Raw genomic sequence first — 27,461 nt, forward strand, 5'->3', positions numbered from 1 at the left:
GGCAATTAGTAAACACTCTCACATCTCATTTCGATTGAACAATAGAATCATCATAATTATTTATAATAATAATATAAATAATTAATAAAAGTAATAGCTATACTATTAGAAATTATTGTTAGTAATTACTATTACTAAAGACAAACTCTAGTCGCACACCCAGACACACATACAAATACACACACACACACAAATACACACACACAAACACACACACACATCACTAATATATGTATATATACATATGTGTGTATATAATTATATATATATAACTATAAAAAATATCGCAATGGATCATAATTTGATGCTGAATGCCTTCAATCTTTCCACTAGTTCTCCAGTTTTGTCGGCTCCGCTGAGAATATCCTGGAGAGAGGAAAAATGTATTTAAGAGAAATATTTTACAAAATTCATAACTATTATTGCTGAATTAGGGCTGAATATTATGATAAAATTATTATTGAGTCACACACACACATACGTCAAATGATTCAGAAACATACACAGATACATAGATATATATATAACTATTCACACAAAGACAAAACACACTTATGCATTACACACACACACATACACGACAGACAAACATAAACACACACAGAGAAAGAGAGAGAGAGATAAGAGAGAGAGAGATAGGAGAGAGAGAGAGAGAGAGAGAGACAGACATAAACACACTGGCATACTGGATTAAAATCGAGATTCCTGAAGGAGTTGATGTATGGAATTTGGGCATCTAGCAGTTGATGCATTTTGTTTCTACAGGCTAAACTTGCAGCATTCAATGACGTCACAATCTTCTTGATGCTTACGTGGTCAATCTGCGGAATGAATGAGTGAATGAACGACTGAATGAATTAGTGAACGAACGACTGAATGAATGAGTAAATAAATGAATGTTTGAGTGTCTAAATGAATTAACGAAATGTTTGTATATCTGAGTGAATGTTTGAAAGGTCAGAATATCTGAATGAGCAAACGACTAAACAAATGAAAAAACGAACGAACGAACGAACGAACGAACAAACAAACGAATAAACGAATGGAAAGAAAGAGCATACAGCTCCGAACTGTTCAACCATCTCTTCTATCTTTATATCTTTCGGCGATTCGACCTCAGCGTAGTGACTCAGCAGGTTGGCGTGCATCGCCATAACTGCGTACATCATCAGGTCGAAACTCTTCAGGATGTTGGGCTGCGAAGAAATTATAGCAATAATAATAATTATTATAATAATAATAACAATAATAATAATAACAATAATAAATAAAAATAATAATGAATAACAATAATAATAATAACAATAGCAATAATAATAATAATAGTAATAACAATAATAATAATAACAATAATAATAACAACAAACAACACACGTTTAGACGACATTTTCCCCGAGATCGGGGGTTGCCGTTTGGCTACCTATGATGAAACCGAAATACCCCTCGACGCCATCCACATCTGTCACTCGCCTCAGTATCACGCAACCTCGCTTTCACCCTGTCCTTCTCCACCTGCTCTCTTCATCCCAATCGCGGACGACCCCTTCCTACCACTCCTTCAACCTCGAACTCCAACGCTCGCCTAATCCCGACCCTTTCATCCCTTCTCAACACATGTCCATACCACCCCAATCTCGATCTCCTTATCAATGTCACAATGTCCTCATTCAGTCCCATCATTGACATCAGCTCTGTACTACTCCTCCTATCCTTCACTTTAACCCCACACATCATCCTCACCATAGCTCTTTCAGCCCTCTGCAGTACACTTTCCTCCTCTCTCCTCAACACCCAAGTTTCACCACCATATACCATCGCTGCTCTCACACATGCTTTATATACCCTCCCTTTCATCTTAACAATAATAATAATAACAATAATAAATAAAAATAATAATGAATAACAATAATAATAATAACAATAATAATATTAGTACTATTGTTAACGTTTCTTTTTTTGATAATTAAAACAAGAATGATAACGAAACGAAATAATAATAAGAAGAAGAAGAACGGCAATAATAATAAAAATAATAATAATCATAACAATTTCCGGAAACTTTAATTTCTTCTTTGCTTTTTTGGTCTGTCTGAATGGTAGCAGTAGCTGACCGCAGCTAGCAAGGATGGCCAGCAGCTGGTTTATGTGCTAGTGGGCAATAATTAAACAATGTCACAATAAATAACAACTATAATTAATAATAACTATGACTAAACAGGGTAATTATAATGGATATAGTAATAGTAGTAGTAGTAATAATAATAATAATAACAAACCCAAGTTAATGTCTGTACATCATCATCACTCTTTAGGGCATCTTTGAAATTTAAAGAAATTATTACAACTAGAATAATAACTTTTATCATTAAGTATAATCGTTACTACTACTACTACTACTACTACTATTACTATTACTACCATTACTACCTGCTACTACCGCTGCTTCTACTACTACTACTGTTCCTACTACTACTACTACTACTACTACTACTATTACTACTACTACTGTTACTACTACTACTACCACTACAACCACCACCACTACTACTACTACTACTACTACTACTACTACTAGTACTGCTGCTGCTGCTACCACTACTACTACTAACCAAATATTGCTAACTCCCAGACCGAGTCAAAAACTTTAACAGTAGAATCTGTAACCATTGAAAAGAAATGACACCCAATGAATACATACATTTCTTCTTCACATAATTATTATTAATAATTATTATTAATAATTATCACTTATATTATTACTTATCAAGCAAACACACAAACATTCATAATTATTATAATTATTATTACAATTGTTATTATTATTATTTCCAATTACAATTATTAATTATTATTAATAATTATCATTTATATTATTACACATCAAGTAGCCACACAACAACAACAACAACACAAGTTTAGACGACATTTTCCCGAGATCGGGGGTTGCCGTTTGGCTACCTATGATGAAACCGAAATACCCCTCGACGCCATCCACATCTGTCACTCGCCTCAGTATCACGCAACCCCGCTTTCACCCTGTCCTTCTCCACCTGCTCTCTCCATCCCATCGCGGACGACCCCTTCCTACCACTCCTTCAACCTCGAACTCCAACGCTCGCCTGATCCCGACCCTTTCATCCCTTCTCAACATATGTCCATACCACCGCAATCTCGATCACATCAAGCAAACACACAAACATTCATAATTATTATAACAATTATTATTATAATTATTATTATTACAATTATTATCATAATTTTCAATTATAATTATCATTTATTATTAATAACTATTACTTATATTATTACTTATCAAGCAAACACACAAACATTCATAATTATTATAATTATTATTACAATTATTATTATAATTTCCAATTATAGTTATCATTATTATTAATAACTATTACCTATATTATTACTTATCAAGCAAACACACAAACATACATAATTATCATTATTATTATAATTATAATAATTATTATTATTTGCAATTATAATTACTAATGTCCTTGACCTTGTTCTGGATTATTGACGACGCGGATAACGCCAAAGAATAGATCCACGCACTGCTGGATTGACGTGTGCAGTTTCCTTTTAAAGAAATACTTCATAGGCGTACTGAAGAAATACTCTTCCTCGTTTAGTAACTGTCGTGTGTTTGGTTGTGTACGTGCGTGTGTGTGCGTGTTTGATTGCGTGTGTGCGTGTGTGTTTTGCTATGCGTGTGTGCGTGCGTGCGTGTTTGGTTATGCGTGTGTTTGGTTGTGCGTGTATTTAGTTGTATGTGTGCGTGTATGTGTGTGTGTGTGTGTGAGTGTGCGTATGTATACATCATGATAGTGTTTATATCTGACTGGATTTGACGACAATAGTTCTTGGTTAATTGATCATAGATAATAAAAACTGTCCCAACAACAACAACTACAACAACAACAACAAATAATAAAACGAATAATAATAAAAACAAAAAAAAAATAATAATACTTAGCAAATATGAACCTTGTGACTGTGTGTTCCCAGGACAATGCCACAGATGGCATTGCTGTAGCTCTTAAACTTTTCCATACTATCGTCTTCAACATCGAGCAGAACCAAAGGCTCGAAGTGTAGATCGCAGTCAGACGACGACGACGGCGACGATGGCGAGAGTTGTGGCTGTAGCAGGGCTGTCGGCGTCGCAAATACTGATGACGATGTTGAAAAGGGTGCGGAGCAATCATTACCACCACAATCCAGAAACTTCAGGACGTTGTGTATCGCTCTGTTGTTTCTGAGCGTTGTCGCCTGCGTGAATGGCGAATAAACTTTGTCGGTGTCAGCCGTGGCAGCTGTGGCATTAGCTGCATCAGCTGTCGTATTAGCTGTAGCAGCTGTTGCAGCAGCTGCAGTAGCTGCTTCCAATTCCGAAACGGCATCAGTGAGCAGTGGTTTGTTGAGGTACTCTTTGAATCTATTTTTGATGATGTTGTGAGATGTTGAAACTGCAAACCAGATGAATTTTACAATGTTCGATTGGATGTAGATCCACAGTCTCTATTAGTTAGTTGATTGGTTAAATGGTTAATTGATTCGTTTAATGATTAATTAATTAATTAATTAATTAATTGATTGAACGACGGACTGAATAAATGGTTGATTGGTGCAGGAGTTTTTGAGAGGTTAATTGGTCAGTAGCTATTTTAAGTTGCCTGATTGTTGATTGATTGATAGACGAAATAACAAACTGGTTGGTGTTTTGATTAAAAGATTTGATTGTTATATAATCGATCGATCGATCGATTGATTGATTGATTGATCGTTTCAATTGCTGATAAACTAATTTGATTGAGAGACCAGATAGAAATTTCGTTTGAAAAACTGAAACATTAATAAACATGAATGCCTTGACCGACCAACCTCCTCATTGAATGATTTCTCTTTAATCTCTTTAACATTTCTACATGGTGCGGTGAATGAATGAATGAATAAATTAATTAATTAATTAAATCAATCAATCAATCAACAAATAATATAAAGTGGACCGTACATATAGTTCAAACAAGCAAACAAACAAACAAAAAAACAAACAAACAAACAAACAAACAAACAGACAGACAGACAGACAGACAGACAGACAGACAGACAGACAAACAGACAAACAAACAAACAAACAAGCACACACAAACAAACAAGCAAACAAAGGAGATGAACCTGCAAAAGAGATTCCACTGGGGTATGACGTTGAAATCTCTGTTGTCGACGAGGTCGAAGGCGCTGACATTACAGAAGGACAATCGGAGGATGTTGTTCGAATGCACGTACTGGTTGATGGCGTAAAAACTGGAAGTTGATGATGGACGGGTGGGTTGATTAGTGAATGAATGAATGAATGAATGAATGAATGAATGAATGAATGAATGAATGAATGAATGAATGAATTACCGAATCACTGAATGAATTATTAAATCACTGAATGAAATACTGAATTACTGAATGAATTAACTGAATTACTGAATGAATTAACTGAATCACTGAATGAAATATTGAATCAGTGAATGAATTACTGAGCCAGCGAATGAATTACTGAGCCAGCGAATAAATGAAATACTGAATCAGTGAATTAATTAATTACTGAATGAATTACTGAATGAATCACTGAATGAATGAAAGAAAGAATGAATGAATGAAAAGAAAAAGCCGAACTCAGCGTGCAGCCTGTATAAATCCAATAGCAGCTTATTAGTAACCGTGCTGACGTGCTGTATTGAATATAGAATCTTGCCCTTCATCTTTACCAATTCCGGTACCTATATTGTCATCATCATCGTCGTCACCATCATCTTAAACACCATCATCATCAATTTCATGTTCATCATTATCATTACATCATCATTATTATTATTAGTAGTAGTAGTTGTAGTAGTAGTAGTAGTAGTAGTAGTTGTAGTAGTAGTAGTAGTAGTAGCGGTGGTGGTAGTAGTAGTAGAACGAAAAACGGTTGATGATGATGACGATAGTAGCTACAACGACGACAATGATGATAGACACGATGATGATGATGATGATGATGATAACAATAATGACGATGATAATGATGACGATAACCTTTTCATAAATGGACCACTTGAAGCATGACATTATGTAGTTTATGAGCTGTTTACAAATTGGATTATTTCGATCATTACAGACAACATTCAGAGTGTCGTAATTATCAATACAACAATCAACTATTACCATTATTTATATAGTTATAATGATAAACCAATCAACCAGCCAACCATCTAACCAATCAATCAATCAATCAACCAATCAGCCAGCCAACCAATCAATCAATCAGTCAACAAATCAATCAGCCAACCAACCAAACAATCAATCAACCAGCCAAGAAATCAGCCAGCCAGCCAGTCAGTCAATCAACCAATCAATCAGCCAACCAACCAAACAATCAGTCAACCAATCAATCAGCTGGCCAACCAACCAACCAACCAGCCAATCAGAAACAGACCTCATTAGGTGAAGACGAATAGAATTGAAACATACTCTCATGAAACTCCAACGCCAACTGACAGTGGCCATGTTTCATTAACACGTTACTGAACAAATATCTAATGGGAATAATATCTAATGATATTATTATAATAATAATTATCATTACAGTCAGAATTATAATTAATTAATTAATTAATAATAATAATAAATAATAGTAATATCGACCCTAAGGTATCAGTTTGTATGTGCTTCAAATCCAGAGATTGACTTAATTGCAAACACTTTGCCGAGTCACCTGATAGATGAACGAACGAACAAATAAATGAATGAACGAACGAAAAAACGAACAAATGAATGAATGAACGAACGAACAAACGAACAAATGAACGAACGAACCCAAAATAGCATAATGCTGTATAAGCAGTAGCTTGATGCAATGGTTTGATGGACTCTTCACTAAGCATCGCTCCATTGAGGCCACCGATCTTATGACGAACACTATGTCATCTGCGTCACGTGATTATGGTTTTCATCATCATCAACATCATCATCATCATCAGCATCATCATCAACAACAACAACAACAACAACAGACTTGTAAGTTTATACAGTTCAAAAGTGACAGTGACCGCGAAGATGATGTAGGCATCGGCTGGTTGAATTTCCGTCGGCTTTAATCCTTCACCTAGTGAATTAATCATTCATTTATTCATTCATTAATTCATTGATTCATTCATTCATTCGTTCGTTAGTCTATTAACTTATTCCCTCATTGAAAGGTTGCACGTGTTTGTAGTAAACGACGATTCAATTGATGTAACTGTCAATCACTTGCTCACCCACTCACTCACTCAATCATTCTCTCACTTCCTCACTCACTCATTCATTCACTCACTCACTCATTCTCTCACTTCCTCACTCACACACACACTTTCTCACTTCCTCACTCACCCACTCTCTCACTCACTCACTCACCAAATCGGTGGCCGTGTTCGTAGTAGGTCATGATCCTGATGACGTACCTGAGCCTCCAGCCCAGGGCAGCATCGCCCACCTCCTCCGTGTCAGCCAGGAACTTATCTCGAAGGAACAGCCAGGCCTGGATGTACGACTGGTGCCTTATCATCTCGTCCAGCTGTTAATTTATGTTAATTAGGTGGCAAATTATGTTAATTAGATGACCGTGCATGTTGATTGGTCCAGATGTAAATTTATGTTGATTAGATGATAAATTATGTTAATTAGATGGAATGATTAAATGTAAATTTTTTTTTTAAAGGCTAAATAGGTTTTTGAATATTGATTTGTAATAATTTTTCGCTAATTAGAAGTTAATCTACGTTAATTAAATGTTAATTAGATGTCACCATAATTGATTAATTAATCAATTGATAGATTAATATAAGTAGCTGAATGGGTTTTCAAGGATTGATTGATTGATCGAACGATTGATTGATTGATTGATTGATGAGTGATTGATTGACTGATCGATTGATTAATTGACTGAAAAGTGAAAGTGAAGGCGCTAACTGTATTGGGGAATTCCAAATTGTTGATATCATCATCTTTCAATGGTTTCACAGAGTTTAGAAACTGTTTGTAATAAAACATATAATAACTACACTACTACAGCACACATATAAATAAATAATAGTAGAAAAGTAGTAGTAATAGTAATAGTAGTGGTAGTAGTAGTAGTAGTAGTAGTATTAGTAGTAGTAGTAGTAGTAGTAGTAGCAGCAGCAGCAGTAGTAGTAGCAGCAGCAACAATAGCAGCAGCGGAAGTACAACCACATACAATCACATACAACCTTCAAACAAAAATTACCATACAGAACGATTTATAACCCAATTAACCATACTAATTACTATAATAATTAATCATAATTGATTATAATAATTAAATAATTATGATTATAATTATGATTATAATTAAACCTCCTCGGTTTGTTCGGCGTCTAATTTGTCGATGAACTCTCTACAATCCTTGAAGCAGGACGGCTTATGATAGAACATCTTGTAGTATTCTATCAGGGCTTTCACAAATGTGGGTGCTGTGTGTGTGTTTGTTTGAGTGTGTGTGTTTGTTTTTGTGCGTGTGTGTTTGTTTTTGTGTGTATGTGTTTGTTTGTTTGTGTGTGTGTGTGTGTGCGTGTGTACGTGCGTACGTGTGTGAGGTGTAATTATGTCATAATTTAAGTCATAATATTATAACAAAACAGAACAATATAAACTAATAATAGTAATACAATGAATAAAAAATGATTATCAAAGATTCCACGAATGTGCGTGCGTGTGCGTGCGTGCGTGTGATTGATTATACATCAGTAGCAACAACAACAGCAACAACAACAACAACAGTAACAACAACAACAACAAACCATAATCTCCATATTTTACTGGATCTAAAGATAATGCGTAGTAGAAATACAACTGGCCAAGATATGGACCTCTCATTTTTCCATTGCTAACGTCTGCCATCATCGTGAAAAAGAAAACATTATTATTATTATTATTATTATTTTTACAATTTTTTATTGTAATTATTATGAATGAAAAAAATGAATGAAGAGATGAATGAATGAATGAATGAATGAATGAATGAATGAATGAATGATAGAATGAATGAATGAAAGAAAAAATGAATGAAGGAACGGATAATTGAAAGAACAAAAAAATCAAAACACTCTTATTACCGTGTATACATATACATGCATAAAGCATCAATAATTATTTGTAATAATAAAAATAATAATAACTATAACAATAGTTACATAAATAATAATAATAAATAATAATAATAATAATTATAATGATGAATAATTACAGTAAGACATTCGGATGTTCTGGCATATGTAAGCACTCATGCTCTCTATCGACGTGTCTGGCTCATTTGGCTTCCTAAAATCAGAATGAATGAATGAATGAATGAATGAATGGATGAATGAATGGATGGATGGAAGGATGGGTGGATGAATAGATGATGGATAAATGGATGAATGAATGAACGAACGAACGAATGAACGAACGAACGAACGAATGAATCAATCAATCGATTGAGGTATCTGGTGAGGTTCACTTCTTATAATCAGGATAAATGAATAAAAACATGAATGAATGATTGAATTAATAAATGAATGGAAAGATGGGTGCATGAATGGATGGACAAATGAATGGTCGGATGGATAGATGGATAAATAATGAAATTCACTGATGAATTTGGTGAGAGAGTTCCTATAACTAGATTGAATGAATGATTCTACAATGAATGAATGAATGAATGAATAAATGAAAAAATGAATGAATGATTCCTGAATGAACGAGTGAATGAATGAATAAACGAATGAAAGAATGAATGATTCTTGAATGAGCGAGTGAATGAACGAATGAATGAATAAAGGATTGAATAAATAGACTTTTTATCGTCTGGGTTCTTCACAGTAGAATCTGCAGTTGCAGTACATGATGACGATGACGACGACGATGTCGGTGGTAGTAGTGATGTCGATGATTGTGATGTTTTTGTTGTTGTTGCTATTGATGTTGTTGTTGTTGATGTTATCGCTGATGATTCCGTTGTTGCAGCTGACATGGTCCTCGTAGACAAATCCAACACATCACTATCCGATTTGCTATTATTGTCATTGTTGATATTGTTTTCTTTGTTATTGTCATCATTGTTGTTGTTGTTGTTGTTGACGTCATCATCATTTTTAATCAAATTGTTGTCGCTAGTGGTGTCCCTGCTAGCGTCACTTCCCGTCATAGCGTCGTTGTTGTTCTTGACGTCATCAACATCAACAATGTTTTTGTTGCAGTTGACGTCGGGGTTGCTTGTAACGCTGCCACTGCTGCTGCTGCTGTCGTCGCTGCATACGACGGCGTCGATGTAATGGAGACCGTACTTGATGTATTCGCAGTAGACGGAGAAACTGTCTAAGCTGTCGGGGCAACATGAAAAAAAATCATTATTTATCACTACTGCTTCTTAATCCATTACTCCTTGAATAATAATAATAATAATAATGATAATTTATATAGAAATTATAATTCATAAATATAACTTTGAATCTAGAATATTCTTGAGCATGACGTTAAGCTCCTTCCACATCGCGAGCTTTATGTACAGGTTTGCCTTTATCCGATCCATCAAAATCGCGCTGTCTATTGCTTTGTCTATATATATAATTAATAACAGGAATAATAATAAACATTATAATTAAATATAATTAAATAAATATAATTAAATAAATATAATTAAATAAATATAATTAAATATTAATTATAAACAACTGATTGAATAGAATAATAATAATAATAATAATAATAATAATAATAATAATAATAATAATAATAGGATAATAAAAGTAATAATAAACTGTACAGACATCTGTGTGGTCCTTCAAAAAAGTCCAGCAGCTCTTTAAACTTTTCTCTCTTCTCCAAGATCAAGATCAACAGTTTGAATTCTGAGAAATAGTGAGAGAAAATGGGAGAGAGTGATGAGTGTGTGTGAGAGAGAGAGAGAAAGAGAGAAAACTAAAGAAGGAAAGAGATAGAGAGATAGAGAAAGAGAGGAGAGAGAGTAAGCGAGAGAAATTCGAGAGATAGTGAGAAAAAAAGAAAATGAAACGTAGAGAATGAGAAAAAAGGTGAATGGGATAGAAAAAAAGAGAAAGTGAGAGAAAAAAATGTGAGTGATAAAGAGAGAAAGTGAGTGGAAAAAAAGCGTGAGAGATGGGAAAGTGAATGAAAGAGATAAAAATCATAATGCTATTGATAGCAATTTGAATGATCAGGACAATAATTGTCATCTAAAATTAATAATAATAATAATGGTAATTGAAAAAACTACCAGAGATAATGACAAGCCAGCCAGCCAGCCAGCCAACCAACCAACCAACCAACCAACCAGCCAACCAACCAGCCAACCAACCAGCCAACCTGAATCACGCATTAATTTCTGTCCATCTAAACATTTCATCATCATCTGCTCTGCAACAGGCAGTGAGATTTTTGAACCGGTCTCTACATCATAACCAGCCTAAAAGTGAATGAATGAATGAATCAATGAATCAATGAATGAATCAATGAATGAATGAATCAATGAATGAATGAATGAGTGAATGATTGAGCAGGTAAATGAATTATGTATGTATGTATGTATAAAAAATAAATAATGATGCAACAATGGTAATTATGAAATTTTATATGATACTGGATAATATTTCTAATCATATCAAATTACATTCAAATAAAAAAGTATGACAGATGCGTGCATGCTTATTTCTGTACATCACTTATTTGTGTACATCACATATTTGTGTACATCACATATTTGTGTACATCACATATTTGTGTACATCCCACACAATACTAAACTGGATTAATTATTTTATGACTACTAATTAGACTACTAATGCTGTTCATACATTCAATATTTTAAAAAACAAACTTGAAAATCCTGAAAAAACAACACAAAAACAACAAAGACAAAAAAATTAGGTACACCAACCAGGAAATAATTACTTATAACCACCCACAACAGATACTGAGTAGCAGACGTCAGTTTGTGCATCTTCAGCGCCACCTGTTTCTGGTTTTGAAAATCATCAACCCTGACGTAGGCCATGAATAGCTGAGTTAGCATGTCTAGGCTCGGGTTTGGAGTTTTGTCGACTGCATTCTTGAATATCTCCACTATTGAGTGTACTGAATTAGAAGTAGAAGAGTAAGAAAAATTCATATATAATTGGAATCTTTTTATATTTTTATAATAATTATTATAATATTTTATAATAATTGTAAGAATAATTAGAAATATATGAAAATTGAAAAAATTTTGTTTGTTTTTTGTTGTGGAGAAAATAAATGTAATAATTTTAAAAAAAACACCATGACTGCAGTTTTTTCACTAGTTAGAAATAAAATATTGCTTCATTTAGAAAATTTTCATGGACAAACAATCAAACATGCAAAAACAACCACATACACACAAATAATTACACACACACGCGCGCGCGCGCACACACACACACACATACACAAACGTAACATACAGTCATTAAGATCTTTGTAACAAGATTGCATAGCAGTTAATGTATTCTCATCAACAGGCTGGGTTTGCTTCAGTTCAAACATTAGTGCTTCTGCCTCGATTCTACGACCCAAATTCACCAAAGAAACACCTTTAAGGGCCTATGTTTGTGTGTTTGTTTGGGGTGAAATATTTTGGGACTTGTTAATGTTATTTGGAGCAAAAGTTTCAGAACCATGATTTGTGTTTGTTTGGGATAGAATTTTTAATTCAAATTATATTCCATTTGTGTACAATTATTAGTTTTCAAACATAAAAAATGTTATAAATAAACATAATCTGATCACAAATATAGCTAATGAAATTAGATAATACTGATAGAAAATAATATCTAGCACTCTAAGTCTTAGCAACACATGGCCCTTTGCTGATGCTTTAATCTACATGTTTAAACTATGTTTTAAACTATAATCCTAAACTAATTTTGAGGAAATGACATGAGAAACAGATAAGAATTTAATTATAAATTGCCTTAACTTATCAAACTCACTAGAAGTTACTCAGTCTGTGTATTTGTATTTTTGCTTGTTTGTTTGTTTGTCTGGACAGTGTACCCATAACTGCATCATATAATGTATGTGTATGTACATGTATGTACCCATAACTGCATCATACAATGTATGTGTATGTGCATTTTTGACTTGTGTATTGTATACCAACACATATTTGTTTTGTACGTTTAAAGTGAAAGTCATAATTTAATTCACAGGTTTGTTTTTGTGAGATTAGATTGCTAGTAGTGCTACATTAAGGAGTGCTATACTAACTATACCATCTTATACAGTAGACCTACCTTAACACAAGAAATAAAAGTGGAGTTTGCCCCACTGGCAGATTTCTTCAGTAAACGGTCAGCTTCTTGGACACCTTTCTTGTAATCACCATGATCTAGGCAATCTTGAACGTCAAAATTTGTACGTGCAAAAACGATAACACATTAATTATTCAAATTATTTAAAAAAAAAGTTAATCAAAAAAACAACAAAAACTATGTTACAAAGCCAGGATGATATTTAAAAAAATTTTCAGGTTCATCAAACATTTTAACACCAAATTTACAATACACTAACCGTAAATGATCTTAAGCTTGCGATCAGTCGATTCGGCAGGTTTGTTTCCTAATTTGCGCTTAGTGGCCATTTTAATTCAACTTTAAATTCAACTACAAAATCAAAATGCAGTAAAAGCAAAGTAACATGTGAAATCAAAATGAGATCGAAATCGGATCTAGGGATGCATTGGATAATTACCGACGAAACATTTGGCTTTTTTTTCAGAACATAACTTGCAAAAACTGTTCTCAAGGGACGTTTTACATTGTGGTGAACGTTTGCAAAGTTTTCTTGGGTTTATTTTCCATCTTAAACTATTAATTCACTTGTTGAAAATGTGCAAGTGAATAATTTTGCCCATCATATTCCATTTTATATATAATATATACATATATACCGTACTGTAAATATTACTTGTATATTTATATATATATGCACATTTAGTAAATTATGGTTTGATCATTGAATTACACTTCAAAACATGCATCTCTTACGCTTACGAAACTTTCACACTGACATCAAAACTGAAACATATACGACTCATGTATGCGGATCCAAACATATAATTAGCTTTAAAAATTTATTAAAAAAATAGAAATAATTATCTTAATAATAAATCTGAATAAGCTTGAATTGTAATACAATGTACCAGATCAGTATTTTTATCTACAGAAAAGGAATTAATGGACTTTTTTAATATGAAAATATTGGGAGAACAACAGGCTTTAGTTTGTATCTTTCTAATATGGAAATTGTATTTTTTTCGGCACTGCAAGAAATAAAAATATCAACTTTATGAATTATAGAAAATATAAAAAAAGAATATAAAGATTCGAAAAAAATTGGGCCTCACCACCCCCTCCTTATAATGAAATAATGATCTGGCCTTGACAAGTCAACAACAGTTGATCCTGACTTATCTGAATTATTAGCTGTTATTGGTCCGCCATCAAAAATTAAATCTATTGAAGGCCAGAGTTCTGAAAATTCCTGAAAAAAAATTGAAAAATTAAGAATTCTGGCAGTGACAAAACAAAACGCCAAACAATAATATTCTTGCTAAATTTCTCACATTTTTAATCAAAATTATTAAAATAAATAATGAAAAATAACTTTTATTCAACAACAATTACCAAAGTCACACACACACACCATACCTGAATATTCAGTGCACTTTCGTGAGAGCTTATATTAGCACTTGTCAGTGCAATTGGGTTGGAACATTTAGTGCATATGTCCTGAATGAACTTGTCCTGGGGTATCCGCAAACCAACCAGTTGAGTCTGGGGATTTAAACTATTGTTAAGACTTGTTGACCTTTCAAATACCACAGTCACTGGTCCGGGCAGCAGGTCATTTAACAATGCTTTAGAAACTGTAACATTGGCCCATCTGAAAAATTGAAAAAAATTCATTTCGTATTCTCTTAAATATTTTAGAGAAACTTCTTTAAAATAATAATCTAAATAGGAATACATGTAATAAACAAAATTTTAAAATATGAAACAAATTTAAATGAAAAAACTACTAACTTAAAAATATCTTCAACACATCCAACTGATATCGAGATGGGTTTGTTGAGTTGTCGAGACTTTATAGTGTACAACTTATCAATGGCCACATTGTTCTGAGCTAAACAGGCTAGGCCGTAGATTGTGTCGGTGGGGATGGCAATTATATGACCTTTCTGTAGAGATTTTACTGCCCTCTCTACACAATAATCTAGTTCTGTAGGATTTTTAAAAAAGATATAAATTTCTTAAATCTAATCTAAAGAATCTAAAATGTTTTTAATGTATCCTTATAATAAGTTATAACGATTATAGTTTTATTAAATTAATTAAAATATAATATAGATACATACAGCAAAACAAAGAGAAATAAATACAAAATATAAATCAATAATTATAATTAATGAATGATCAATAAATTAAAATGAGACTACACTACATTACAGAGTGCTAACTACTCTTCAGTCTTCTAATCTAAGAAGATATACTACACTACACTACACTACAGTGTGTAAACTACTCTTGAGTCTTCTAATCTAACTAAAAGAAGACTAGGATTGTCTCTCTTCAAACTATCTCTATATCTAAAAGCTAAGAGCCTAAGACCAATGCAATGTGTGCTAACTGTTAACAATATTAACTTAACATTGTTAAGAATGAATGTGTAAACTGTAGTGTCAGCTATTTATTGATTAGAAAGTAGATAACATAACTAACAGAATACTAAAAGATTAATTATAATAAATTTTTAAAAAAGATGTACCTTCTCTTCTACAATTCAGCTGTACAATATTGTCCTTCATTATTTTTTGACTATTATTACTACTAATTAGTGTGCAGGCGCTTCTATTGTTATTATAAATATTTAAGAATAACTTCAGTGAATTGTTTCTTAATTTTTCAGACGAGAATAATTTCTTGTGGCGAGAAGTCAAAGTTGTTGAAAAAATTAAAAAACTCTTCAATATCGACATCAAACGTAACAAAATTTCATAACCGAAAGTAGGAAATAAATTAACAAGCTAATTAAATTAAATAGTTTGTCGCGGAACAAAATATTAGAACCACAAAAACCAATTTTCATTTATTGCAACACACTCTCAAACGATTACAACACTAAGCGATAATAAAGTATGAAGGCACGTTGTTTACAAAGAATTGAAAAAAATTATTCATCCACATTGACGAATTCAGTTGACACAGCCAGGCAATATTTGCAGTATAAACACATATTCAGGCGAACATTCAAGCCGCCCACCAATTTGAAATACGCTCTAGCACATACAACAAAATCAGACGACAGATAGTGCAAATTTAGTTTCCTCATAAACGACATAGGACAACCCGACTCCCGGTATAACTTTCGTTAAACACGGAATTAAACCCTTGTAGAATCCTCTCAATCCTTCAGATACAAAAATCTCCTTGGCCAGTGAGAAAAATCCTCGTCTCGATTTCGGTGTCACTGCATTGGTGTTGTTAAAGTTAAAAAATAAAACATTAAAACTTTGATAATGTAACAATCAACCGACCAACCGACCGACCGACCGACCGACCGACCGACCGACCGACCGACCGACCGACCGACCGACCGACCGACCGACCGACCGACCGACCGACCGACCGACCGACCGACCAACCAACCAACCAACCAACCAACCAACCAACCAACCAACGTACATCCAGCTTGCAATTCAGTCCTAAGGAGTGACAGTGGATAAACAGCAGCCTGGCTACATAGACAACTGACGACCCCTGATGAAAGAATTATAAACGTGCCTGGGTGGTTAACCTCAGGGTATCGTAATTTGTAGGTGTGCTTCAGTGTCTGTGTGGGGATGATTGAATTGGAATATTATTAATTTGATTAAAATATTAATATAATTAAATCTATAAATACTATTAACTATAACTGAAGAGTTGATGTAACAAGAGAATACGCAACACAAAAATGGGAACAACTGCAACTATCAATTTCATAAATTTAACCCGCCGTCATATTCATAATTAAACAAAAACAAAAGTAAAAAGAACAAAAACATTAACATGCGCATAAATTATGATAAATAGCACCAACCTCATAGGCGCAGAGTTCAATTCCAGCGTAGGGCAGCATGCCAAATGAACTGACCACGAAACCTCTGTAGAATGACTTGAAACCTCCACTTTTGAAAAGCTGTCTTGCACAATCAAATATACCTAAAAATTGTAACAATAAAAACAACAACAACAACAACAACGATAATGTTATTATTATTATTTATAAATACAGTGAACATTTATATTTACCATGATAATCATCTGTTTTAGCTATAGCCATTCTTACTTTGATAACCTAACGAAAGAAGGAAATAACAAAGGGACAATATTAAATTCAATGATAACAACAAATAATAATAAACAACAACAATAATAATAACATCAAGGGGATATACAGTGGATTGAGCAAGGAGGCCCGACATGGAACCAGCCAAAAATTTCTCAGGTACAGTTATGCTATTCTCGCCCTGCCTCAACTTTAACTCATGCATTATCTGCAATTTTGTTAATTTATTTGACTAATTCGATTAATTGAAATTATATATTTATTCTTATCTTGTAACATTCTTCCAGTTCAGTTGATTGTTTGAATAAAGCTGTAACCTATGACCGGGAACTCAAACTCACGATCAACAGCACTAAACACTAACAACCCCAACAATCCATCAATGACTCTGACAGCCCCAACTAACAGTTTCAAAAGAATAAAACTTCAGGCCGTTATCAGGCACCATCTTGAGTAGGCTGACTCCATTACTGCGCCACAACGATAGGAAACCTTCCTTCTTAATTATATCTTTGACTGCAGTGAACAACGACGTCTGGCCCATGTGCCTCTCTTGAATCTAAATAAATTTCTATTCATTGCTACTATAAAATAATATTATAAATTATAAACAAATCGTTGTTGTCAATTGTAATGAAAAAGATAATTATGATATATTTCAAATAATTGATAATAATGAGAATGATAATAAGGGGAAAAATACTTGATAACAAATTTTAAGTCGTTCCAGTGGGGCTGTTACAGTTTTTGAAACCACTCCAGCCAGTGCTCCTGACAGCAGCAACTTCCATCCATCCAACTTTTCCTCTGGGTCCATTTTCTGTCAATGAATGAGTGAATGAATGAATGAATTGATGAATAGATAAGTGGATGGATATCTGTATGACTGAATAAGTTCATAAATGATTAAAAAAAATAAATAAACAAAAAAGCTAACGGAATAATCCCTCATATATTTGACTATAGTTTTAGCATCACTGAAAAAGTTGTACTGATTGAATGTCCTCCATTCCTCCCAGCTTATTGAATACTTTCCACTTTTTGAAATCCTATGGAGGAGCATAGTAAATGATGCAAACATTCAGATTTTAGTAAATGTAGTACTAGTGCATTCTGTAGTAGTAGTAGACCCGCAATCATAATAAAAATACTAACTCAGATATTATACTCTTAGCCTGTTTATCAGTCAATAAGACGCCATGCTTGTCAAAAAACTTTTTTATCTCATATACATCAATCTCACCTCCTGAAATAAAGAAAAATGATAATACTTTGAAGGCAGTTTGATTTCTTGGTCCAATATTTCAAAATGAATTTAAATTATAATCTTAGTACCTAACCATCTGAACTCATGTCTATGAAGACTATTTTTAGATCACGCTCTATATCCGACATGAGAAACACAAACTCCCTAAATGTCATCTTAGAATCAGGATCCTTGTTGGCCTTTTTGTATAGGTCCTAATCGATGGCATTGGATAAATAACTAAATAAGTAAAATTAGTAACAACATTAATTAATTAGAAATAAACTAAACTGATGTACCTCAACGTGTAAACGTTCACCAGTGTTTTCTTCGTAGATGGTACTCAGTGCCCTGCAGAAATCGCACAGATCAATGTAGCCATTGTGATCCGTGTCGATGGTGTCAAAAATTTGCTTGTAGCGAATTTTATCTTTCCTCGATATACAAAACGTGCACCGCATACTTCAGAGAAAGAATAAAAAGATTTAAAAAGATGTATATAAATATTGTAACTCTCGCGTCATTCTTTTCCTATTGAATAACAAATTTTTTCAAATTCGTTTCAGACGATTATTGCTATGCACAGAAATAAAATTCCATAAAAAAAAACCTCTAACGGTTCATTTTATTATCGTTCTTTGACATACACTATTGTTGATGATACACAACACACGCACACACACACAGACACGCACACACACAGACAGTGCATATATATATATATTTCAAATTTCATTAGAAAAATGTCCATATCAACACATGCTGTCCAGATTATGGTCCAGACATTTAGAATAAAAAAAATAATTTAAAAATTTACAACACAGAAAAAAATTAATCTTAAAACCTTAAAAACGGATTTAAAATTTAATTAAACGTGAATTAAATAAACAATGAAGTTATCAATTAGTTAATTAATCAATCAATCGACCAATCAATCAACATTGACTTAACTTTTAATTAATCACACGTACTTAACTAACATATGAATATAGCATGATAAATGACTAAATAAATAATTGAATGAATGTTTAAGTCAGGGGTGGGCAAACTTTTTGCTGTGAGGGCCGCATTGAGAACTATTTCACCGTTGAAGGGCCGCATATGTACTTAAATAGCAAATTTTTTCGACCCGGGAGAAAATTTTTTAAGATTTGTGGTTCCTTTTTTGGTCATAATAGCTGGCTGACGACCTTTATTGGCAAACAAGACCTCGCGGGCCGCATAAAATAGTTTGCGGCCCATAGGCCGTAGTTTGCCCACTCCAGGTATAAAAGAATAAACCGATTAATAACAGAATCAACATTATTAATAATTATTACTTTCACTAACGTTGAATAAAATTTAATATATTTTTAAAAAACATTTCTTAATTCAAATTGAAAAATTTAGCTAAACCAAAAATATGGAACCTAAGAAAAAAACGTTTTTCAAAATCAAAAAATAACAATGGAACAACATCAAAGTTGATTATGCATGCACAATAACTCAGTGCCAGTGAACATTATAGATAGAACAAAGAACACAAAACATTAATACAAAAATACTTTTCAGGAATACAGACAAACACTATACGAAAATTGCATAAACAAAAAAACACAACAAACACATAAAACAAAAAGACAAAGAACTCAAAAATATTCAGCCTTCAATATTATCTTTGGTTCTTCTATATCTTTTTTACTCTGAACTATTTTCAATTCAATTTCTGACGAATGGGGCCTTCGTAAGAATGCGTCTTTACCTAAACACCCAAATATAATTAAATAATGTAAGCTAAATATTATTGAGACATAGTAATAATAACAATAATTAACAATAAATATTAATATAATATAAATAAACTTTACCATATTTAAAGTAATGGTCTAATGTATTTTTCAGAACGACGTACATTGTTGATGCAACTATCTCTAAGGTTGTCTGCATGTTTTTGGGGAAAGTAATATAAAACAAATTGATAACTTTATGGTTAGTTTACTAAAATGACAAAATCAATCAGCCTACAAAATCAATCAATCGATCGATCTATCTTCAATCAATCGATCGATAGATTGACCAATCAACCAATCTTCAACTTACTAATCAATCAATCAATCAATCAATCGATCAATCAATCAACCATCCTAACTTTTAAATCGAAATTAGTTCGTTGCCACCAGGCCAATAGGAGTGCAGAGAATAGATCACCAGACCCTCTATAATTAGCATTCAAATATGGAATTTCTATTTTTAGACATTTGAATTCCCCGTCTGTAGAAAATAGGAATAATAATAAGAATAATAACCAAAAAAATAATAATCAATAAAAAAAAAGAGAAATGAAATGAACATTAAATAGCAATTACAATAATAAATACATAAAATACCTTCAATTGTACTAGCTAAAGCAACAAGTATACCCCGACTAAACTCTAAACTGGTGCTACTAATAACTACAACCTCTGGACCCTTCTCGTGTAATTTCAGCATGACCTCCTTTGCCGACTTTAAACTCGTTATCTTCATTCCAGTTAGTAATCTTGTGGAGAAGTGGATTCATGTAATAATTAAAATGAACTGAATTACTAATTAGTAACTTTGCTTAGTAAAAAATTATGACACCTTGTAAATACTTGCACTTTTTTTTGTATGGATTTTAAATGAGACCAATAGATAATCTAGAATACTCAGAGCAGAATTTGATTTTTTTTAAAAACTAACGAACAAAAGCTAAACTTTTCATCTTATATACCATATGTACGGTATAGTATAAATATACCGAAACGGTAATATGGTGCATTATTTAAGGGACCTCATAGCAGTTTTTTACTTTCACACCAGTTTTTAGAGTTTTAACCATGTGTTTAGACAGCCCATCACGCTCATCTCGACAGTGTTCGAGCGCTCAGTTTCCCGCCCATCTTACGTATTGTATTAAACATTTATTTTTAAACAGCCGACGACGAAGATTATTGAATCTGATAGGTCATACTTTAAACAACGAAAATTATTGAATCTGATAGGTTATACTTTCATTTTATTGCATTGCTGGCTAAATCCAAGCCGGAATTTTTAATTTTGTAATCAATTTTCAGCACTTTTTTTAGTTAATATAATTAACGTAAACAATGAGAACTAATTAATTAATTGATGTGACCGAGAATCTCTTTGCATTTGAACCAGGTCACTGCAACAGCAGGAGCAGGCGCCTCAACCACTACACCATATGGCTCACATATATTACTACTAACTCAGCTTCAAACTGATTCGGTGTTATGATATCAGCCTGTGTGATTACGTCATCTCGGTATACTGATACAAGTTCGTCTGATACGTACTGGATGGATGGATGAATTGAAAATAAGAAGAGGAGGAAGAGAGGCAAAATGCATAGATGGATGGATAAATGGATGGTTAATTGATAGATTAATAGTGAAACAATGAAATGAAAACAATGAGAGGCTGGAAGAAAAAAGAGAGATAGAGATATAGAGAAAAAGAGAGAAAAGATAGATATCATAGATAGATGAGCGAATAGATACATTGATGATAGATAAAATGACCGTTAGGAAGAGGACAAAAAGTGAGAGAGAAAAAAAAGAAAGATACAAAGATAGATAAGAGTTAAAAAGATATCAAGATAAATGATGTAGTTAGATAGATAGATAGATAAACAGATGTGATTAATTAACATCACATCTAAAATTTTACTCACCAAACGGCCATCATCACCAAGAACTGGGTCACAGACTGAGGGAAAGACAAACATAAATAAATAGGTCAAATAAATAAATGACCTAAATTCCATTATTATTAGTAGCAGTATTATTATTATTATAATTCTAAAATATTATTATGATTTCATAATTTATAATTTAAATTTTTATTATTTCTGACCATATATTAGATTAGGATTTTTCTTCTTCAGCTTCTTGCATACATCAACTAACATCAATAAAAAAGATTTGGACCTTGTGTACCCTGTTTGACGATTGTTATGATCAATCAACCAACTAATTAATTAATCAATCAATCAGCTAACTAATCAATCAGTTGAAGCCACCAGCCATTCAATCATCCAATCATTCATTCATTTACTCATTTTTTCATTCCACTAATCAATCAGTTGAAGCTGTCAGCCATTCAATCATCCAAACATTCATTTATTCATTCATTTACTCGATCTTTCATTCCACTAACCAGTTAGGAGATGAGAGTAATTATCGATGCCATTAATATTTAGGCCATTGTATAGCTGCAGCAAATCACTGGATTCCAACATCTGGCCTAGAAATGTTGTGTAGCCTTCTTAAAAAAATTAATTAAAACTATTAATTAAATTATTATTATTTATTTATTTATTATTTACTTATTATGATTAAAACTCACTTTAGCTGTAATGATTGCTGATACTTATATAAGTTACAGTTAAGTTACTTATGTAAGTTAAGATTGAGTGACATTTTATGAAATGAAATTTAAAAAAAAGTTCCTTAAATAAACAAATGCATTAATTGAAAAAAAATAATAAAAAATTATAAAGGTATAAATAATAAACTATAATAAAAAACATTAAAATCATCACAATTAATTTATAATATAAACCTGTATGATTAGAGAACTGTACAGAGTTTATTACATCAGTTTCAAACCCCAACAACTTTTTTTGGAAGTAAAATAAAAATATTTTATTTAATAAAAGAAAAGAAATAGAGAAAGAAAAAAGAGAGAGTGAGAAAAAAGAGAGAGTGAGAAAAAAGAGAGAGAGAGAGAAGCAAACAGACACTGAGAGAAACATACAGTTACCTGCAATGGAAAGGTGGCAGACTTATTACCAACATAGCCATAGACAACATGACTTTGAATAGTTAGGATTCTACAGTCATTCATCATGAAAATCAGTTATCCTGATAAGAGGTAAGCAGTTTAGGAAATCTGATTAGGCATTAGAAAATGTCAAAAGTATTTATTGTATTATTTTTCATATGATTTATTATTATTTAATTATTTTAAATTTTAAAATAAATAAAAAAAGTCAACTAAAAAAAATTAAATTAAAAACAAGCTTTCTAAAATTTCTAAGCATATCCAAATGTCAATTAATTGTAACAAACAGCAGTTCCAGACATGGGATGACACTCCTACAAATACCAAACTCACTAACACTGACTGACTGGTTCATTACAAATTACATGTTAGTGACTAACAACAGAAAAAGCAACCAATGGAATAGAATATGTAAATAAATGTATAAAAAATCAAGCACTAGCCTAAGAATGAGTATTTCAATAATTTAAATAATTAGTTATTTAAATAATTGAAAAAAGTTTTCAAGATTTAGAAGACGGCGCAACTTAAGTTCATATATTATCGGCTATTCGGCTTTCGACTTCAAGTTAAACTTTAAACTTTACATAGAAAAAAAAATATTATTCATTCATTATACAGATTTTTTGAGTATCAAATTGTCTCCATTTAACATTTAAAAGAACAAAAATAGCTACGAAATTAATGTTCTTATCTACATTTTACAAATAAATTTAAGTGCAAAACTAAACAAAAATTGACACGAAAACGGACAAAATCGCATTTTAAACAAAACTGTCATTTTGAGCCATGGATGGATATGTTTCAAGCTTGCAGTTATACTAATTAAATGTTTGAATTTAAAATTTAAACAACTTCATACTTTATTATCGTTCAATTTTCACGTTTTATTATTATTTAAAATTACATAAAATATCTTAAAATAATGAATAAACAGATTTGAATGTTCAGATTCGAACATTTTTCCAGTTATAAAATTATTAAGACCCTAAAACCCTGTTTAATTTACGCAAAATTTGAAATATCGAGATATTAAATAATAATTATAATATACACAATAAAATATAAATTTAATTTATTATATTTTTATTAAATTTAAGTCACATTAAAATAAAGTTTAAAAAACTCAACAATTTTTAAAATCTATTCATTCATCAGTTCACAAAGAAGTTATTTGCACAAACTTTTACCTAGAAGAGAAAATTAACGAAAATAATGAAACAACCAAACGAATAATTGCGTAAAATATAAACTAAATTAAAAATTATGGAGGGAGAGAGGGACAGAAAGACAAAGAGAGAAAGAGAGAGAGAGAGGAAGAGAGGGAGAGAGAGAAGGTAGTATACTAACTAAAATAATCATTATATCAACCGAATAAAACAAACAACTTCAACACTAGCTATATGCAACAAAACAATTTAACATAATATACCTAACCTAACATTAACGAAACAAACGCATGATGAACCTTTTTAGAAAAATTAACTGATTTTAGGTACAGAACAAAACTTCGACAACGCTAGTTTACACTGTCATCAACTTAAAACTACGGCCAATATCGTTAGAATAAATTTAACATGTTAAAACATGGCGCGATTTAGAATGGAGAGGCGCCGTTTTAAATGAAACATTATTATTATTATTTATTATTATTATACAAATTTATAGCACAATAAACCTCCTGCTGAAATAATAATAAATGATTAAAATGACACAATCACATACTCATCACTCACACATGTACACACACATATACTCATCACTCACACATAAACTCAAGCACATACACACAGCAAAAAATTTTCTTTAATGTCATAAGACGCCATGTGACACATACATGAAACATATATAAGTATAAACAAATATTATTTTCGTATTTAATTACGCTCCTATAAAAAAAATTATATAAAATATCTTAATAAATGTCCATTGATCATTACCATTATTTATTGACCATTTATTTATTAACTTATTTCAAATAAATATATCCATCAAGGAAAGACGGTCATTCTTATTAGCGGTCATTCGTTTACTCACTCATTCATTCACAGATTAATTATTCATTCGTTTATTCATTCGTCTCGTTTGTCTGTTCATTCATTCATTTATACAATCATTCGTTCGTTCGTTCATTCATTCGTTCGTTCATTTTCTAAATGTTCACCTATTTACACATCATGTAACAAACAGATTCGCGATTTACCTAATATTAAGATAATAATGACGAAATAAATAGCATAAAAGATAATATTTACATATTGACAAATGTAATTGCAATCTCTCAAGAGTTTCTTTTAATTTCTACTCATCTGACAAAATTGTTGCATCATAAACAATACAAAGAGATACGAAAGAACAAATAAATAGATAGACAGACAAATAGATGGACAGACAGACAGATAGAGAGATAGATAGATAGATAGACAGACAGACAGATAGATAGAGCTAAGAAAACAAATTATTTGATCATAAATGATACAAAAAGAAATAAATATAATTAGATAGATACGTAAAAAAATAGACATTTAAATAGATAGATGGATAGATATATAGATAGATAAATATATAGATAGATATATAGATATATATAGATAGATAAATAGACAGTTAGATGGGAAGACAAATAAATATTGAAGATTGTATATAAAGATGAAAAGACAGAGGTTCAAAAAACCAAATAAATTATATAACACAAAAAAAGAGAAAGAGAGATTAAAAGAAGAGAGAGAGATAGAGATAGATAGAGAGATAGAGAGAGAGAGAGAGAGAGAGAGAGAGAGAGAGAGAGAGAGAGAGAGAGAGAGAGAGAGAGATAAATAAATTACGAAAATAAAAAGAAAGTTTCTAAAAAAATGAACTAATAAACAATCCAAAAAAGACAGAAAAACAAAAAAGAAAGAAAGAGAAAATGGGGAAAGAGAGAAGAAAAGAGAGGGAGAGAGAATTTTAGCTACTGTTCATTGGCACCCGGGAGAATCCTGATACACTGCAGGGCATCCTCCGGGTAGAGGGACAAATCCAATTCAGCCCCATCGTTGAATGAGTAACTCAGACTGCCGTCTATAACGACGCAGGCATCCCACATTCGAGATTTCACTTTTAAACTAGGGATGTGCGAATGTGTTTTTGAAGAGTAAATGATTAGTAATATTTTAGAAACATATAACGGTAAATCAAAGCAAGACATTACGCTCTAACCAAAAATCTTCTTAAAACACACAAAAAAACTGAGAACAGCTTCATATTTACTTGGTACAGAAGCCTCTGGGCTCTGAGCTTACATGAAAAATCCCTTGAATAATAAATAGATAAATAAATGAATAAATAAATGAATTTATGAATGAATGAACGAATAATTAAATAAATAAAATGTCACACATCTGCCCAAAAATCTTACCAGACGTGAGGGGGTCCCTGACCGAATAGGCCATTTTAAGGTCAGTGGGGTTGAAGACAAGAGCCCCGTTGAATTCTTCAACAATTCTATGGATGTTCGTCGTGTCAGTTAAGTTAGTGTCGCTGCAGCAATGGTATTTTTGAGCTGTGTGGAGGGCAAACTTTCTTCAAATAAATATCTTTTAAAGTAATTCTTAATCAGCCAACTAGAAAGCCAACCACCCAACCAATCAATCAGCCAACCAACCAACCAATTCTTAGTATCTCCTTAACAGTGGTTTCGGTGATGTTATTGCTGTTAAAATACCAGGACGTCGACCCTGTCCCAGGGCATACCATGATACCCGAACTTTTTTGTTTCTCCCTAGGCGATCCGTCGATCGATAACTCGTAGAACGACACTCTAGCGAATGATTAATAACTCAATTAGTAATCACTAATTAAGTTTGTTTTAAAATTTAGAGCAAAGCTTATGCTATAACCAAAATGCATTAAAATTTTGGATAAAAAATCATTAAAAAAAGGTATTAATGAAAAGGCCATTAAGTTTACACCT

At 32.2% G+C, this 27,461-nt stretch overlaps 4 protein-coding genes across 4 annotated transcripts; all 4 read right to left on the minus strand.

Annotated features, from left to right (window-relative positions):
* Positions 1-13,708, minus strand: HELRODRAFT_194659 (hypothetical protein; the record flags this gene model as incomplete). Its single annotated transcript, XM_009033478.1, has 25 exons — positions 1-367; positions 688-821; positions 1,062-1,196; positions 2,047-2,148; positions 2,277-2,317; positions 2,610-2,657; positions 3,518-3,650; positions 4,003-4,484; positions 4,896-4,939; positions 5,194-5,322; positions 6,697-6,766; positions 6,868-6,978; positions 7,067-7,156; positions 7,447-7,606; positions 8,002-8,064; positions 8,410-8,525; positions 8,853-8,945; positions 10,093-10,412; positions 10,536-10,647; positions 10,860-10,940; positions 11,512-11,515; positions 11,987-12,183; positions 12,531-12,669; positions 13,362-13,465; positions 13,639-13,708. 25 exons carry the CDS (start codon positions 13,706-13,708, stop codon positions 295-297), a joined length of 3,051 nt encoding a protein of 1,016 aa, XP_009031726.1. The 3' UTR covers positions 1-294.
* Positions 13,709-14,469: 761 nt separating this feature from the next.
* HELRODRAFT_182753 (hypothetical protein) lies at positions 14,470-15,934 on the minus strand (the record flags this gene model as incomplete). The annotated part of the gene is made up of 4 exons (XM_009033479.1): positions 14,470-14,610; positions 14,778-15,012; positions 15,153-15,348; positions 15,895-15,934. The coding sequence occupies 4 exons, from the start codon at positions 15,932-15,934 to the stop codon at positions 14,470-14,472; spliced, it is 612 nt and encodes a 203-aa protein (XP_009031727.1).
* Positions 15,935-16,423: 489 nt separating this feature from the next.
* Positions 16,424-19,164, minus strand: HELRODRAFT_90981 (hypothetical protein; the record flags this gene model as incomplete). Its single annotated transcript, XM_009033480.1, has 11 exons — positions 16,424-16,575; positions 16,800-16,959; positions 17,209-17,330; positions 17,421-17,466; positions 17,552-17,653; positions 17,864-18,016; positions 18,161-18,277; positions 18,383-18,506; positions 18,613-18,703; positions 18,798-18,918; positions 19,003-19,164. The coding sequence occupies 11 exons, from the start codon at positions 19,162-19,164 to the stop codon at positions 16,424-16,426; spliced, it is 1,350 nt and encodes a 449-aa protein (XP_009031728.1).
* A 1,167-nt stretch (positions 19,165-20,331) lies between these two features.
* Positions 20,332-24,048, minus strand: HELRODRAFT_116539 (hypothetical protein; the record flags this gene model as incomplete). Its single annotated transcript, XM_009033481.1, has 11 exons — positions 23,953-24,048; positions 23,489-23,617; positions 23,288-23,342; positions 22,883-22,990; positions 22,580-22,663; positions 22,398-22,432; positions 21,934-22,019; positions 21,070-21,221; positions 20,832-20,953; positions 20,551-20,623; positions 20,332-20,438 (listed from the first exon to the last, which is right to left on the minus strand). The coding sequence occupies exons 2-11, from the start codon at positions 23,573-23,575 to the stop codon at positions 20,332-20,334; spliced, it is 909 nt and encodes a 302-aa protein (XP_009031729.1). The 5' UTR covers positions 23,576-23,617; positions 23,953-24,048.
* Between the last annotated feature and the right edge of the window lie 3,413 nt (positions 24,049-27,461).

The sequence above is a fragment of the Helobdella robusta genome (assembly GCF_000326865.2).
Source record: "Helobdella robusta unplaced genomic scaffold HELROscaffold_92, whole genome shotgun sequence".
Lineage (NCBI taxonomy): Eukaryota > Metazoa > Annelida > Clitellata > Rhynchobdellida > Glossiphoniidae > Helobdella > Helobdella robusta.